Raw genomic sequence first — 16,650 nt, 5'->3', positions numbered from 1 at the left:
GCATGCACCAACCCCGTGGTCCTCCTATCCCCACCCACATCTGTGGTATCAGTCCTCATTATCCCAGTGCACATGCTGCTGGAACCCTGACTAATACATTCTGCAAGATTCCTCCCAGCTGTCACTCTGCACGTGATGATTTTCTAAACTACTGAACTTGGTTTGCTTGTTCTTCTTTCTTGGCTTCTTCACTTGAGGTTCAGATGGTGCACAAATTATTAACCTGAGAAAGTGCTTCGGGTTCACTCCATTTCCTTAAAAGTATAACTATCGTCCACAATCACAAGAGAGAAGCCAGAAGTAAGTAAAATAAGGGCACAGCTTTATTTCTCTACAAGGCAGTAAGTACACTGTCATATCAAAGTTCAGTGCCGGCCATCTTGCACCAAATGTTCTTAAGGCAGCAACTGGCTATAGACCCCAGGCTCTCGACCCCAGCTGCGAACACAGGTTCTGTGCGGCAGTTCTGAGACCTTACACTTGGTAACCATGGGGGACGCTGATCAAACACATAACCCCTGAATTAAAGAACAGTTAGGCTGAACTCAAAACAAAACACAGAACATCAACAACACAGATCTCCCAAAAAAGAAGTAAAGAAGTGCAATGCGAGTTCTTCTAAACCAACAATAACCAAAAAAAAAAAAACCAATGACATCAACAAATGCAAAATCTCCCAAACCAGTTTTCCAAGGTATTACAAAAGGAAAAAAAAGTACATACATATATATAAAAAATTAACAAGTCTGAAATACTAGTGCATAGTCAATTACCTAACACCAGGTTTCTTTTCTTTCCGTCCAAAGCTCTACTGCCCCTCTGATACTAGCAGCACGTCTACAGGCTAAGACCATAGCAGCAAAACACATTTTTCATTTGGCATTTACAAAATTAAATTACGGAATAAAAATATAATTTTTTATAAAACTATTTCACACAGTAATAATTTTTAAAGCAAGCTGACAACAACAAAAACAACTCATAAAATGGTTTAGTACAATAAATGTACCTCCAATGTTATTAACCATAAATGAGCATTTACAATCTTGATTAATAATCCCATGGTATTAAGTCAACATTTATAGTAATGCATTGTGTTTAGTGATTGAGAAAAGTGAAATATTGGAGTACCTTTTTTTTTGTGTAAAAATTTCAAAAACCCCATCACAGGAAAAAAATACTGGTCTGTGGGATCCTCTAAAATACAGATAAATCATTTTATGTTTAAAAAAATCTGCATTAAGATATTAACAACTGACTACAATTCATTACCTAATAATTTAGGTAAGACTGTTATTTATTTATTTATTTATTTATTTATTTATTTATTTATTTAAAAAAATCCTTTTAGTTGGGTGAAATCCCATAAGATTTCATCCACCTAAATGCACTTGGTGCTGCTCTCAACTGTTGTACCACAACAAAAATAGGTTCTTCTCCCATTCATGAAAAGTTTCATGTGAAGGAATGATATATCATCCCAAGTCAACTTCTGAAGTGTTCTGAAAACCATAATGCTTGTCTGGAAACGTCTCACATGACCAGAGTCCGGGTTGAGAAGGCATTCACATATTTACGAGCTTGACCAGAAGCTGTCATCTGATCTTCTGTCTTTCCACAGGATGCGGTCTCCCAGGCACCGCTACAAGGCTAATGGGGGGAAAAGAGGGCAATGGCAAGGTCAGACAGGAAGCCCATACTTGAGCCCACAAAGGATTCCCGATCCCAGCGGAACCAGCGTAGAGAATTCTGACCTCAGGATGGCAAGAGCAGTTACCAGGGAGCCATTGTCAGATAAAATCTTAACTCTCTGCCCCCCAGCATTCGGACGTGCTATTAAGGGCCAGAAATCATTTATTGCTAAGAGAAAACCCCACTTCAAACGATACCATAAGCTACGGCTGCACACTTCCCACTTTTGTCTCTTGGGTGATTTTACAACGCTGGAGACAGAAAGGAGCATAATTCCCCCAGGTACCTAATGTGTCTCATGGCAAACTGGTGAGTGCTTCAGTCCTCTGAGTGAAGAAGCTCCTGGAGGTGCTTGAATCAATTAACACCTACTAAACATGGTATCTATTTTGTAGATACCAATTAAGTATCAATTAATTTAGAAATATCTGTTCACCAGGATAGACACACTGGAAGATACAGATGGAACTAGTATCTAATAGGCAGCCAGCGTTTGACACTTCACGGTCATGATCTCATTTACACAGCACCACCCCCCTGAGGGGGAGGTACGTTCTGTCTTCAGTCAGGCAGGAAATGGAAACCCAGGGTGGAGATAACCCTCCAAAGCCTCACTGAGGGTGAGGAGTGGAGAGGCTCTGCACCCAGGTTTGTCTTCTGCACAGCCCTGGCTCTTGCCTTCCCTCCATACTGCTTCCCACTGAAATATGTGCTATTTATGCTCTACGTAGTTCCCAAAAGGATTTAGAATAATTACAATATAAATATAAGATAACAGGGTTTAAACAGTGGGCAAGGCAGGGTCACAGGGAAACGGGGAAAAAATAAATAACATGATGATCTGGGTGAGATTTGTACGTAAAACACTTGTCATGAAGTACAGCGCACCAGCTGGGTGTAAGCCTCAAGCTGGTCTCTGAGCTGTCCAGCCGTCAACGCAGAGGTAAACAGAAACTCAAGCAGATGTAAGATTTGGGGTCCCTAAGCTCAAAACTAAACCAGCGGTTTAGTCAAAGTGCAACTATTCCTGGAATTGACATCTAAGAGCGATTCTTCCATGGGACAAAAGAAGACAGGAAAGGCCTCTCTGCTCTCTAGAGTGTCCTTTAGGGGACAGAGTGAACAGGTGTGGAACACGAGGAGTAGTAATGGGCAGGGTAAGACGTTGGTGGTGCCCCGCCCAGGTGAAGAGAGGGTGGCACCACGAGGAATTGCCTGGGAAATGGCAAGAAAAGGCAGATTCATTTATTCATGTTTTAAAGTTTATTTATTTATTTTGAGCGAGCGAGAGAGAGAACGCCAGCTGGGGAGGGACAGAGAGAGAGGGAAAGAGAGAATCCCAAGCAGGCTCCGTGCTGTCAGCGCAGAGCCCGACGTGGGGCTCGATCCCAGGAACCGTGAGATCACGACCTGAGCTCAGATCAAGAGTCGGATGCTTAACCGACTGAGTCACCCAGGCGCCCCGAGAAAAGGCAGATTTATATGGACCAGTGAGAAAGAAGGAGTGTACCTGGGTGGAGAGAGAGCACAAAAGAACCAGGAAGCTGCAATTTATACATTGCTTGTGGGAGAGACCGCGAGACAGAAAGAGATATAGTGGGTCAAGTGCAACATTTAGCAAGTGCCACCCATGCTGCCCAGTCTCACAGGTTTTATCTCATTTAATTCTTACACAAAATACCTGGGGCACAGGTGGGAGTCAGCGCACCTGTTCTACACACTGGCCAATTTTAAAGGAAGAGAGAATTTAGGCAACATCCTCAAGGACACCCAGCTAAGAAGTGATGAAGCAAGTCCCTACTGAGGGTAAGATGCTGCTTCCATGAGCATCCTCCACAGTGGAAAACAGTGGGGGCGGCTCAGTGGACTTGGGATTGCAGGAAGAAGCATTTAGATGGGCAGGGGGAGTCGAAGTCATCAGACTTTGTAGCAAACAGGAGTAATTCTGAATGAATGTGGTATTTGTCTGGTGATGGGGTTTCCCAGCCTAGTGGCTGGAACAAAGTTGCAGTGACATAAGGCTTACGGTGCCACGTTTCTAAATTGTGAGCTTTCAGAGGACGCAAACCGGCTTTCCCGGCTTCTGCCCAGTCTGCCATGCTGTCTCACCACCAAGGCAAAGTTGCCCAAGTTTACATATGTTTGCTCTGAAGGCTCAGAGGTTCAACACATAACTTGAAATACTACATAGCAAGATGGATTATTATAATATTTTCCTGGAGCTGTGTATCACAAAGATGACAGGTGTTTTTTTTGGAGCAGACTTCTGCCACTGGGTCACATTTAATCTTTTCCTAGACAAAATCACCAGGGTCTTTGAAATAGTTCTGAATAAATGATGTTTCTCTAGGTTCAAGCAAGTGGACTAAAGGTACATATTTCTCTAGTGTATATCTGCCCATACAGAGTTCATATTTCAGTTGAGTTGGCTGCCTACGTGTTTTTGCTAAATTTTTGGTGCAGCACTGAAACACCCAATTGACACATGACACCCAATTAAAAAAAGGAAAAAGCTGATGCTACCGTTTCAATTACTGAGCTTGCATCTGGAGTCCCTGTAGCACTGTGACATATCACTACTCAAGAGTGAACAGGTAAATATGGCAGATGTCTACATGAAGTACTGTGCAGTGCTCAGAACCGATGATGCACACAGAACAAAGTGCATGGATCTAAAAAAACAGGTGAGTAAAGGGGCGCCTGGGTGGCTCAGTCGGTTGAGCATCCAACTCTTGATTTCAGCTCGGGTCATGATCCCAGGGTTGTGAGATCAAGCTCTGTGTTGGGCCCCGTACTGAGCGTGGAGCCTACTTGGGATTCTCTCTCTCCCTCTGCCCCTACCCCCCCACCTCAAGTAAAAAAATAAATTAATTAAAAAACAAGTAAAGAAACAGCAGAAGGAAGTATCTTCATATACTAATATCTTATATGCAAATCCAAATTACATAAAGATACATACAAAACCCAAAAATACATATTTTGAGAGAACACATGCGAATGAATGGAGTGGAAAGGAGAATGTAAGTTGAGGTTGGAGAAAAAAATGAGAAGAAAGGACAAACGTTTCTATTTTCCTCTGGTTAAGAATTCTTCTACTTTAGTGGTGCTTCAATTAATGCAAACTTAATTTTCGAAATGCGTAAATCAAGTATCTTAAAATACTATGTGAAAACAATCTCGCGTGAATACAATACCCCGTCTCTTGGTAAAAGTCAAATTCTGATCCTTGGCTATACAGTACTTAAGTTAATGCAGGATTCCCAGAATCTGTTCAGGAGAACCGAATACTGAGTATTATCAGTTTCATATATTCTCAACTTGAAATTTGACTGTGTTCTTACTGGATGGCCCACATGGCCCACCACTTTATTCATGTTTGCCTCTTTCTCCAGGGCCAGATATTCAACACAAGATCAGGATTTTTTTTTAAATCATACATTTTTAATTAGTCTTTTGAGGAAACTTTTCAAACAGTCAACTTTTCCTCAGCCAAGAATGGATTTTTCCAAGAAACACATCGAATTCCAGAAAATGGACCATCCCGGGGTCATATGAGCCTTGGAGCTCAGAGTCTCAGGAGGGCAAGCCCCTTGGAAGACCTGAACCTCCCAGCGTGGACAAATGCCAGGACCCAGTAGTCATTGTGTGCCAGCTCCTTTTCTGCACTCTGTGAGTACTCCTTGCAACAATGAAGAAAAATCCAGTCAGAACAGACACAGACCTATAGGGTGAGAGTTGAGGCAGAGCAGAAGGTCAAGGACTCAGGTATGAAAAGAAGTGTTCAGGTCCAACAGCTGAAATGACAGCGGCCTCCTCTTTTGCTATTTCCTTCTCTCTCCTTACCTTGAAACCCTGGGGCCATTGGCCAACTTTTCAAGCAGACAGAATAGTTTTGACAAAGGGGGATTAAATGTCTTTGTGCTAGAAGAATATTTTTTAATACTGTCATCTGTTATCTTTGTGCCTCTCTATTCCTTCCTAAATTTTAGTTTCATTTACACTAAAGAACTGATAAGAATTACGGATTTCTGTCCATGAATTCTTATGTGAATGCAGACCTGTCACTCTACCCTAATTCATTTCAACATTAATAATCCTAGGGAACATTCTCCTCCTCTCACCTGACAGTCACCTTGTTTATCCTGTAATGTGCCTTTAATTGCTCCCGGGCAGAAGTGAACTGCAAACAGACTGTCAAAGCTTTAAAGGGGATATCCTGCTAGGGCACTTTAAACAAATACTGGGATCCTTTGTGGAAAACAGAAGAAATAAAATGAGTCAAGACCATGTCCACAGGTGGTGTTCTGTCAGAATTAGATTATCTTCACATTTTCATTTGGAATATAGTTTTTTTTTTTTTTATCATGCTGAACAACTGCTGTTATTATTATATTATATTGCAGCTTCACACAATAGCTGCTCATGTCAAAAACCTTGGCAAGGTATGCGTTTTACAATTTGCAGACCTAATAAAAAATTTGCATAAGTCATAAAAAATGATTTTGTAAAACCAAAGCAACTCGTGAGATGGCATTGGATTTTTCTTTTGGTCTGTTTTTAAATAATAAACAGATACGAATGGTGTCCTAAAGAATAAGGATAAAAATTATCTGATTATTCTGTTTAACTCACCTGAAGAAAATGCTTACTCTGGACTAAAATTCTAAAAGTCAGAATTCATTCCCCAAAGAGCATCTTCTAAAGATGTATCAATTATAAGAGATAATGCAAAAATCTTGAAAGCTGCTGTATCTTAAAAGTCAGAGATAAACCTGAGAAGAAATGTAAGGCAAGGTCTATGGCTACCCAACTTTTCTCATGCACGACTGCTTCCCTATGTCTGCACAAAACAGTGGAATGCCCCCAATTTCGGGATTTTCAACTTGTCACAGAAAAGAGCCTTAAAAACTAGAGAATTAAAGGTCCAGACGGTGATTGGAGGTTACCCTATCCACCAGTGCCTCTACCTCCCACCCAAGCCTAAGTTAACTATTGCTAATGTGGACAGACTTTTCCCCAGTCCGGAGTTTGTCCTAGATGTCTCCGAGGGTCTCTTCATCTCACATGTTTACAGACTTTACACACAGTTTATGTCGCATAACCTAGGGTGTCACAATTTTTGGAGAAAATAGTTCTTTCCTTAGTGATACATTAGTTCAGACTATTAAGATTAAGACGAGTGCCAAATTTCTCTAAAGCAATTCTATCTTTGCTGTCCCATGGAAGAGTCAGTATCATAGCATTTTCCAAGGCGAACCAAACAAAAAATCTACATCTTGTAATGTCTGGGGCAGGGCACTCTGAATTTGACCTTGATATATTTTCTTCCCTCATTCGGCCTTTCCTATTACGACCCAAAAGCTGTACACAGCAAACTTGCTTAATTTATAACATATATTGAAAGCAGGTCGCTGAAATACTACCAACGGCTACGTGAATTCTTGCTGGGGCAGGTGGAAAAAAGTGGCCCAAAGGGAGAACCAAATGAGTCCAGGGGCATCCAGGAAAGCAGGTCAACAACAGCACACTACATTAAGAAATGCCCAGAAAGACAGATGTCACATGTAGACAGATGGTTTCCATGTCTGTTGACATGCCAACACAAGTAGCAGAAAAATAGAGAAAACCAATCAACCAGATGTTTCATCTCCATCAGAGATCTGACTACCTTTATTTCAGGCATCAGTTGAGTCAGCTATCTCTTCGGGTGACCCACTGACACACTTCTGTGAGAGTGGAACAAGGAATGAGAAAGAACGTGCTAGAGGAAATAGCACACCACAGGGCAAGAAGACTTGGCCAAAGATGAGGCCTCCTTTCTGAGAGACTGCGCACAGCTTTTGCCTAATAATAGATACCACCAATGTACATGGACAACTGTGCTGCCATTTTGAAACCAATATTATATCCATTTCCGCTTCCTACCAGCCTTGTATGATGAGAGGAGGACACACTATACTACAGTCCTCCATTTATAGATGAGAACATGTTGTCCTGAAGAGGTTAATGAATTAAGATCATGCAATCTGAAAATGGTGGACTCTAGAGTAGAACCCAGATTTCTCTTGCCTGCATGTTAGTTTATTGTGCTCTTCAGCAATGCTGATCATACCAAAAGGGTTTGCCCTATTTAAAAAAATGTTTTCATTAACAATTCACATAAAGATAGGAGCAATCAAAACCACATGGAATTGAAAAAGTGAGTTTCGTTTGCTTGCAATAATATTTTAAGATTCTTTGATGTTGTGCAAATGTGTTTAAATGATAATAGCTTAAGAAATTCACTTAAGTTAAACTCACTGTTTTACAAAAGTAAGGCCATGACAAGCCAAGCCAGGAAATTAAAATTTAAGGCTGTCATTCTGTGGTTACAAAAAAGAGGAAAGTGAGTGAGTAAAGAGAGCATATGAATACATCTTTTACACGTGGGTCTTAAATAGGAATAAAAGGAAATTATAATTTAAGAGAAAAATACAGAAGTTCAGTAGGCTTATAACTTAAGTACAGTTTCGAATCTGCCAATGGAAATGTCTACCTCAAGAAATGTTTATTAGCATAATGTATTTATTTCAAAATGGAAAGCAAATGGAAAGCATGCTCAAGAAAATAGGCAGCACTTTTCTCCTTGCAGAAGAGGGAGCTGTGTGTGTGTGTGTGTGTGTGTGTGTGTGTGTGGATGTGTGCGTCTGCCTCAGGCTCTCTCAGGGTAACTGGAGAATCGTGTTCCACCATGAATCTCTTTCCTGTCCCAAACTGCAAGTTTTCTAAGCTGGATTTTATTTCCCTAAACTTGATAATCTGATAATTTTCTAGACTCCATCCTCTACCCCTACACAACATAGCAAAAATGGTACAATGGCCCAATGTGAAAATCTCAACACATTTTGAGCTACATGAAAGACACAAATATCAAAAATGTCTCAGAACATTTTTATTATAAGAATCCCTGTTTACTGTTACAATTTAAAATTAAAGCACCTTTGAAACAAGAAGAAGACATCCAACAATTATAAGATTGTGCAGCTGCTACAAATTCCTTTTGGAAAGAGATTAGCATAAATCATTTTAAAAACAAATAGAACATTATTTGTGCATAATGCTAATAAAGCCTCTACATAAGCCTTATAATTTAACTGTAACTCAGAGTTCTGAGTTACTAAAATTCATTATTTCTCAAAGAAAACCCACATAACACATGGATGTATTTAGCACCCTGATTTTGGTCTCTGTGTACCGTTTCCCACAGAAAGGATCAGAACTCTTTGGGGAAATGGTTAATTCCAGGAAAAGAGGAAGGAAATGTGCCTATTAAGTAAAAACAGAATAAATTAAATAAAACTGAAAATTCTGGCTATCACATTGGACAGGAGCATACTGGGCATTTAAATCACTGCAGAAGTTCTATTGGACAGCACTGGTCTGAGATTAAAAGAGATTTAAGAGACAAAAAGCAATGTGAATGGGGCGCCTGGGTGGGGTCAGTTATTAAGTGTCCAAGTCTTGATTTTGGCTCAGGTCATGATCTCACGGTTTGTGAGACTGAGCTGACAGCATGCAGTCTGCTTGGGATTCTCTCTTCCTCTCTCTCTCTGCCCTCTCTCCCCCCAGAATAAATAGACATTTTTAAAAAATGCAATATGTGAAATTGTTTCAATCTGACCAGATAATAAAAGGATTCTTTTTTGAATTAATGGGGAAACTTAAATACAGACTGAGAATTAGAATATTAAAGAATTATTATAAATAACAATGTGTGATGACAGTTATATATGAAAACAACTTTATTTTTGGAGATACATCTGGAAGTACATATGTGAATAAATGTCATACTGTCTGGAATTTTAACATGCCTCATAAAAATAGATGAAGTAAATATGGCAAAATGTAAATAATTGTTAAATCTAAATCACAGAATATTTTCTATACTTCTATGTATGTTTGAAATTTGTCAAAATAAAATGCCAATTCATAGCTTCTTGCATTTGTAGTTTTAAAATATTAAATGTAATTTACACATATTTATGTATAAGCATGTGCATTTCTATGTACATCAGAAGCTAGAATTGTGCAGCTCCAGTATATTGGCCTCAAAAATAGTAATTGCTCTGTCTAAAGCGTGATTGTCATAATCAAGCCAGGGATGATTAACACTGAAATGACAGAACACAGAATTACTAGTCTTCAATAAACTGTTCTTATACCTAAGTTATTTAGACTATTGGATGGATAGACAATCCAACTGCCCTATACAAGTGGCAGGTATTTTATATTTTAGAAGTATCAAAATTTGGGGGCACCTGGGTGGCTCAGTCAGTTAAGTGTTCAACTCCTGATTTCAGCTCAGGTCATAATCTCATAGTTCATGAGTTTGAGCCCCAGGTTGGGCTCTGTGCTGACAGTGCAGAGCCTGCTTGGGATTTTCTCTCTCTCTCTCTCTCTTTCTCTCTCTCTCTCTCTGCCCCTCCCCTACTCTCTAAATAAATAAATAAATAAATAAACATTAAAAAAAAAAGAAGTATCAAAATTTAAAAATATTTTATGAATTATATTTAGTTGTTTTAATTAAAAGCACTATGATAAAAATATCTAGAATGGCTAAAATCCCATTCAACATTTAAGTACGAAGTACAAAAGTGATAGGTTACTTAAGTACTCTTAAGTTGAATAGCCAGATCATGTAAGAAATGCATCTGTTCAATAATACTGTTCATGAGAGTATGAGAAATTTCATGAGAAATGAGAAATCTGCCTGATTAGGTCAAATCGAATTACCAATGGAAATATATGATAAAGCAAAACTTCTAAACAAAATTAACAAATCACATAAACACCTATGTAAATATTGTTGAATCAGGATTATATGAAATATAAACAGCATCTGTTTAAATATTTAGATTCACTTGATCAATTTTCCAATATTTATCACAGAATTTAAAACATTTTAGAAATCACATACTTCTATGACCTAAGAAGCTAGATCTCCATGACACAAAACAATGGAAATATGTGGTGTGTGTGTACTATTAATTCATTTAATGAGGATTTCTTAAAATGAATTAGTTATCTATTGTAGCAGAATAGTAAGATATATTTAAGCAGTGTAAATCAATAAGCCCTATAGTACAGACAGAAGCACTGACTCTAAAATTAATTTTTGGATCTCAATTACTCCATTTAATGGAATTGACGAGTATTGCCTTCACAGCATGATGTATATGAATGGCTTAATCCCAATATACAGATATTAGAATCTGTAGAGTACCAAATATGACTCCTTTATATGGTAGAAAATATAGATTAATAAAACAGGGCTACTACTTAATTTTGAGTTTCAAAGATAACTACTATTTCCATTAAGTAATATATAAATATGCTGAGAATAAAGTTCCATACTGATCATTTTTATGAAATGCAATAGCACTAAAAACTTTAAGATAAAAAATTAGACAACTTACATAGGTTGAATCCCAAACTAGGTTATAAAATATATGTAAGGTTTACTCTAGCTTACTGTACTAACAGCAATAATCAAATTCTGTGTTCTGGAAACCAAGGGCCAAGTTTTTAGGAAAGGAAGAAGGAAAGAAAAACAAAGAAAGCATGGCCTTTTTGGAGCCAGGATCAATGCAAGGTAAAATTTTGAAGGAGCTGACCCTTGCCTTGACATGCTTCTAATCTGCTTTCTGTGTCTCCCTTCGGCCTTGGTGGAATTCGTTCTCTTCCTCCTGTCCCAATTCTTGGTGATACTCTGAGTCTTTCCACAGGTGGCCTACCCAACCCTGACTAACTCAAGAACACTCCAGAATCCCCCACCCCAGGCACTGGCTTTCCCTCTTCTGTGTCCTACACTCCAGTCAACCATCACCTCTCACCAAAGTAGCTGGACCAGAGAGAAGCAACAGGAAAGCAACCTCATTGAATTAAGAAACAAGATGTGCCTGCCTATAGCCCTTCCAGCTACATTTGCATTAGTTAAAAACTATAATGCCAGATATCAAAAACACTTAAAATGGGGAAGTTTTAAGATTCTCACAATTTGCAGAGAGAAAGCCTACCACAATGATGGGGAAGCCCTTAAAAGAGAAAAGAAAAAGAAAAAAAAAAGAAAAGAAAAGAGAGCAGTTCTCAAAGCAAGCCAACCTAGTTCAGTGCCTTTAACTCTTAGTACAAACAGCACTTTTCCCTTCAGACTCCAGGTTCTCTTTATGCTCCAGGGTTTATGAAGTTTCTCTGGGTGTAGCTCAAAGGGGTGGTGGGGGAGGTGAGCTCTGCAGGTGGCTGGCTATCGGGCTATTTAATGTTGGGAACCGCTTTAAATAATTTAGGGGAGTAAATTTGCATTCTTATTTACATTTGGCTCAGGATTAATCTGGAATTTGCTGTATTTCATCAACATACACGTACTTCAGAGTTACAAGGGAAATCTCTTTTGATATTAAAACCCAGCAGCAGATGGTCAACTGCAGATTAGCCACACAACATTGGCAGCTGACTTTCTTATTCTGATAGTCAAATACATTGTAATTCTTTTCCAACCAGCTAATTTCAAACTTCATTCAAAATTCGAACAGTGCCTGAGTTTTGATGGCTTAATAATTGAGTGTAAAAAATAAAAAGTTGGAAATAAAAAGAAAACTATACCAATAAACTTTGTATAAACTATTTCAGAGAGAAGAAAGAAATATTGACAGACATGTAACCCATGATCTTGCCCTCAGTCACAGTAAGAAATGTGTCACTTCATCATGCTTTGGAAACCTGCTCTAATAAAATGTTCTAGTATGTCTCAGATGAGTGGCAACAGGGAATTTTAGGAGATTTTCAGACATCAAGAGTTGTTTAAAAGCTATATCTATATCTGTATCTAAAGTCTTAAAAAAAAAAAACAAACCCTCAAGATGACACTGTTTCAGTGAATGGCTTTTAAGACACCAATGTTGGAATAGTAATTACCTGCAAGGGACTCGCCAGGGACCTGTTTTTAGGTACTGTAAATGCTTTGAGAACATTGTCTTCGTCTTCTGATACTGGCGTCATTAAAACGGAACTTGTAAGAATATTCTAAAGGGAAAGAACAATTTGAAATTTAAATGAGAGTGGAGAATATGGGAGCCGACACATTCTGACACCATAGACAGGAGATTATTATGAAGTGATACGTATGAGCAGGAACAAAGGCAGGGATCTCCCAGAAATTCTCTTCTCACCGAGCTCCGAGAAGGCCTTAGCTAGTACTCACCCTAATCCCATTGTGGCAAACACCACTACAACAAAAAGCTTTGGGTCCTAATATAGTTCTAGGTGGGAGATGGGCACTCAGAAAATACCTACTAAAGGAATCGGTAAATCCATACTTTTGAAAATGAAAGATCTACTAAGCTCTAGTTAGAGAGCTATTTATTTTATACATTGGTATGGAAATATTTTAGAGTTATCAATTAATGGCAGTATAGTATGATGGCTAAAAGTGTGGAGTTTAGGGGCGCCTGGGTGGCTCAGTTGGTTAAGCATCTGACTCTTGGTTTCAGGTTGGGTCACAATCTCACAGTTTGTGAGTTTTACCCCTGCATTCGGCTCCTCCCTGGCAGTGCATGGCCTACACTGGATCCTCTCTCCCCCTCTCTTCCCCTCCCCCACTCATGCACCTGCTCTCTTTTTTTCAAATAATTTTTTTTAAACTATGCAATTTAGAACTAGACTTTCTGAGTTCTAACTCTGAACCATCACTTATTAGCTATGTAGTCTTCAGTAAGTGACTAAGCCTTCCCGTGCCTGTTTCCCAGTTGGTATAATGGTAATGATAATGTTACCAACCTTGCAGGGCTGTTGTGGGGTTTAAATGAAGTAATGCATCTAAAGCGTTTAGAAGAGTACCTACCACTTAGTATATTCTGAATAAATATCAGCAATTGTTATTAGCTCTGATTCTCCATGAAGGACAGCCATGCATTATTTAAAAATTTTTTAAAAGTTTAACACTTAAAAAAAAATTACTTAGTGGTAACTAAGTGCTAAAAAGAAAGGAGCTCTCAAGCCATGACAAGACATGGAGGAAACTGCGTATTACTAAATGAAAGAAGCCAATGTGAAAAGGCTCCACACTGTTTGATTTTAACTATATGAAGTCTTGGAAAAGGCAAGACTATAGAGATAGTAAAAAGATCAGTGGCTTCCAGGGGTTGTCGAGGGAGTGGGGGAGTGATGGAGGGATGAATACGTGGACCACAGAGAAATTTTAGGACAGTGAAGCTACTCTGTACGAAACTATAATGGTGGATACATGGCATAAATTTGTCTGAACCCACAGAATGAACAGTACCAACAGCAAACCCTAATATAAACTATGAACTTTGGGAGATAAAGGGTAAGCAGTGCTGGTTCATCAAGTGTAACAAACGTACCACTCTAGCGGAGAATGTTGATAATGGAGAAGGTTATGCACATGTGGGGACAGGGGTATGTGGAAAATCTCTATCTTCTGCTCAACTTTGCCATGAACCCAAAACTGCTCTAAAAAATAAAGTTTATCTTAAAAAATGGTGGCAACCAAAGTAATGCAATAACAGGAACAATAAAGGGCATCTACTATAGATGCTGCACAAAACCAAACAGGAGACTATGTAACAAGGAGAAAATACTACATTTGGGAGAAAGATAAACAAAGGAGAAGAAAATGCAAAGATTAACATTCTGTTTTCACGGAAATACATATTTTCATGCCACGGATTTTTTTAAGTGGCAAAGACTCTCAAATCATAAGAAAATAAATAATGAAAACAATCTGCGATGAAAAAGAATTTCCAACACAGAAACAAAATTTCTACATTCAACATTAATGATCATGAGGAATCATAAGGAAATAAACATGTAATGGAGAATGTTCAGAAATATGATGCATTAAATAGTGCTAAAACCACAGTAGCCTCACATGCCACATGGAGAATTCTGCGAGGCACCAACATCTCATAACGTGGGCGTGTACTTACTGGCACATCCACCACAGGCGATGCCTGTGTGAACAGCTGAGTGTTCAGACTCTCCCCTTCCCAGTGGTTGGAGCAGAAGAAGTTTCCTGCTTTATCCGTTGGAGATTCCACCTGAAAGCAAACAGGAAGTGCTTTGTTGTTTATAGAACTAGAACTTTCCATGGAACATTGGCACTCGTTGGTAAATTTCTGTAAGATGAGCAATATCTGAGGATCTAATGTGTAACATGGGAACTGTCATGGCTAATATTGTACCGTAGAATTGAAATTTGCTAAGAGAGCAGAAGTTAAAGATAAACATGTGAGGTGATGGATATGTCCATTGACTCAGTGATCCTTCCACAATGTATACATATATCAAATCATCATGTTGTATACTTTAAATGTCTTACAATTTTGTCAATTATATCTCAATAAAGCTAAAAAAAAAAGAGTAAATTTCTGGCCAGTCTCTTAAATATTAATCCTAATATGAAAATAAATTCAAGAGGCACGGTATCTACCTGCTGGAAATGCTTCTTGCCACCAAGCTAAGACTTGGATCCCTGCAAGTTACAGCGTTTTTCTTTTATGCTGGAAGTTAGATACTATTGTTTTAATATAAATTTCAATTCTCCATGACATCTGAAAATTAAAAGTCGGTGTATTATTTATCTATCCATCTGTGTATCAGTGATAAAACAGTACAGTAAAAAGCTGCTTCCCTCTCTCTCCTTTATCCTCTCTAACATGTTTTCTGCTCACACATGAAGTAGATAAAAGTGGCTTGGCTTCCCAAATGAAAGGTTACGTGCCCACAGTCTAGCAGTACCTCTTAACCGCATCTTGCAGGCAAACCTTGTATGAAAAGCAGTGCTGCTACCCAGTACTGATGCCAGACGTATAAAGGAACGTTCCGTGCCCACAAGGAACAGAGGGAGCAGGATTCACATCTTGTTCCTTCTTGATCCCAAGGATCTCATGTTTACCTCTTGTTTGATCTTCTTCAGTAAAGGTGGCCCATTTTCTTGAAACTCAGCAACAATTCCAGATTCATCAGATTCCTGCTTGATCACATCCTGTAGGTCTTCTACTAGATGAGATGGTGTCTGAGGCTGCAAGGAAGAGGGGTATGTTTGCATCAGAGGCAAATTTCTGTCTGTAATTAATACACCAGCTAACCTCAAGAACTTGGCTAAAACTTACTAGCATCTTCAGAGGACCATATTTAATTTCTTGAGCTGCAAGTGCATGTTTGAACGGTGTAGGAGTTCTTGGAGAGCTTTCTAGGATTGACCTTTTGATAGCTGGAGTTCTAAAACTTTAAAGGGAACACAAGGGTTGGTTCAATATGAAAGAACATAAGCCCTTTTACATCATTCTACCTATTGAATATACTATTTTTATACTGAATAAGCCCTATAATTGATATGCAATTGGATATGTGAATTAATCGTATGTGTACTGTTAACAAAAAGATAACATATACATCACATATTTCCAAATATTTAAAAGTATTATATTCCCAAGACTAAGAGCATTAAAATATTCTTCATCTTTCTTTAGTGGTTCTGAAGATACACAGAGCGCCTCTAGGTCTTTCTAATGGCCATAAACATGGTAAAGGTTTGATGTCATTTACAAATAAATTTTATCTATTCATTAAAACAGGCTCATCACAGAAGACATAGAAAATCACCTTTTAAAATGTACTTATTGTAACAGGAAATAGTAAGACTGAATTTTTTTATTGATGTTCTCTGTCATTTCTTTGAATTGGTTAAGCCCTTTATTGTATATGTGGGAGGCATCACTCCTTGGCTTCTGATCATATAATATCCCTGGGGATTTTAGAAGCAGTCCTACCGACAGATAAATTTCAAAAAGGAAACATAAGATTAAAAAAATATGAACTAAGTACAGAACCATACCACTGTTATTCTGAATTTTGTAATCAGAGAGCAAAGGAGGTTGAAAATCTTGTCTTCGGTGA

The 16,650-nt window shown here is 38.5% G+C and overlaps 1 protein-coding gene across 2 annotated transcripts in view; it reads right to left on the bottom strand.

Annotated features, from left to right (window-relative positions):
• Window positions 1-301: 301 nt before the first annotated feature.
• Window positions 302-16,650, bottom strand: part of MYB (MYB proto-oncogene, transcription factor) — a 34,118-nt gene continuing 17,769 nt past the window's right edge. For both annotated transcript variants that reach the window (XM_025925208.2, XM_025925211.2), the window contains 5 exons: window positions 15,864-15,978; window positions 15,647-15,772; window positions 14,679-14,789; window positions 12,646-12,753; window positions 302-1,650 (listed from right to left, as the gene is read on the bottom strand). In XM_025925208.2, coding sequence (XP_025780993.1) covers window positions 1,534-1,650; window positions 12,646-12,753; window positions 14,679-14,789; window positions 15,647-15,772; window positions 15,864-15,978 — 577 coding nt within the window. In that variant the 3' untranslated portion in view covers window positions 302-1,533. The remainder of the gene's footprint in view (window positions 1,651-12,645; window positions 12,754-14,678; window positions 14,790-15,646; window positions 15,773-15,863; window positions 15,979-16,650) is intronic.

The sequence above is a fragment of the Puma concolor genome, chromosome B2 (assembly GCF_028749965.1).
Source record: "Puma concolor isolate L17-30 chromosome B2, mPumCon1.1.hap2, whole genome shotgun sequence".
Classification (NCBI taxonomy): domain Eukaryota; kingdom Metazoa; phylum Chordata; class Mammalia; order Carnivora; family Felidae; genus Puma; species Puma concolor.
The sequence above is the reverse complement of the archived record's forward strand: the minus strand, read 5'-3'. Positions and strand labels throughout refer to the sequence as shown.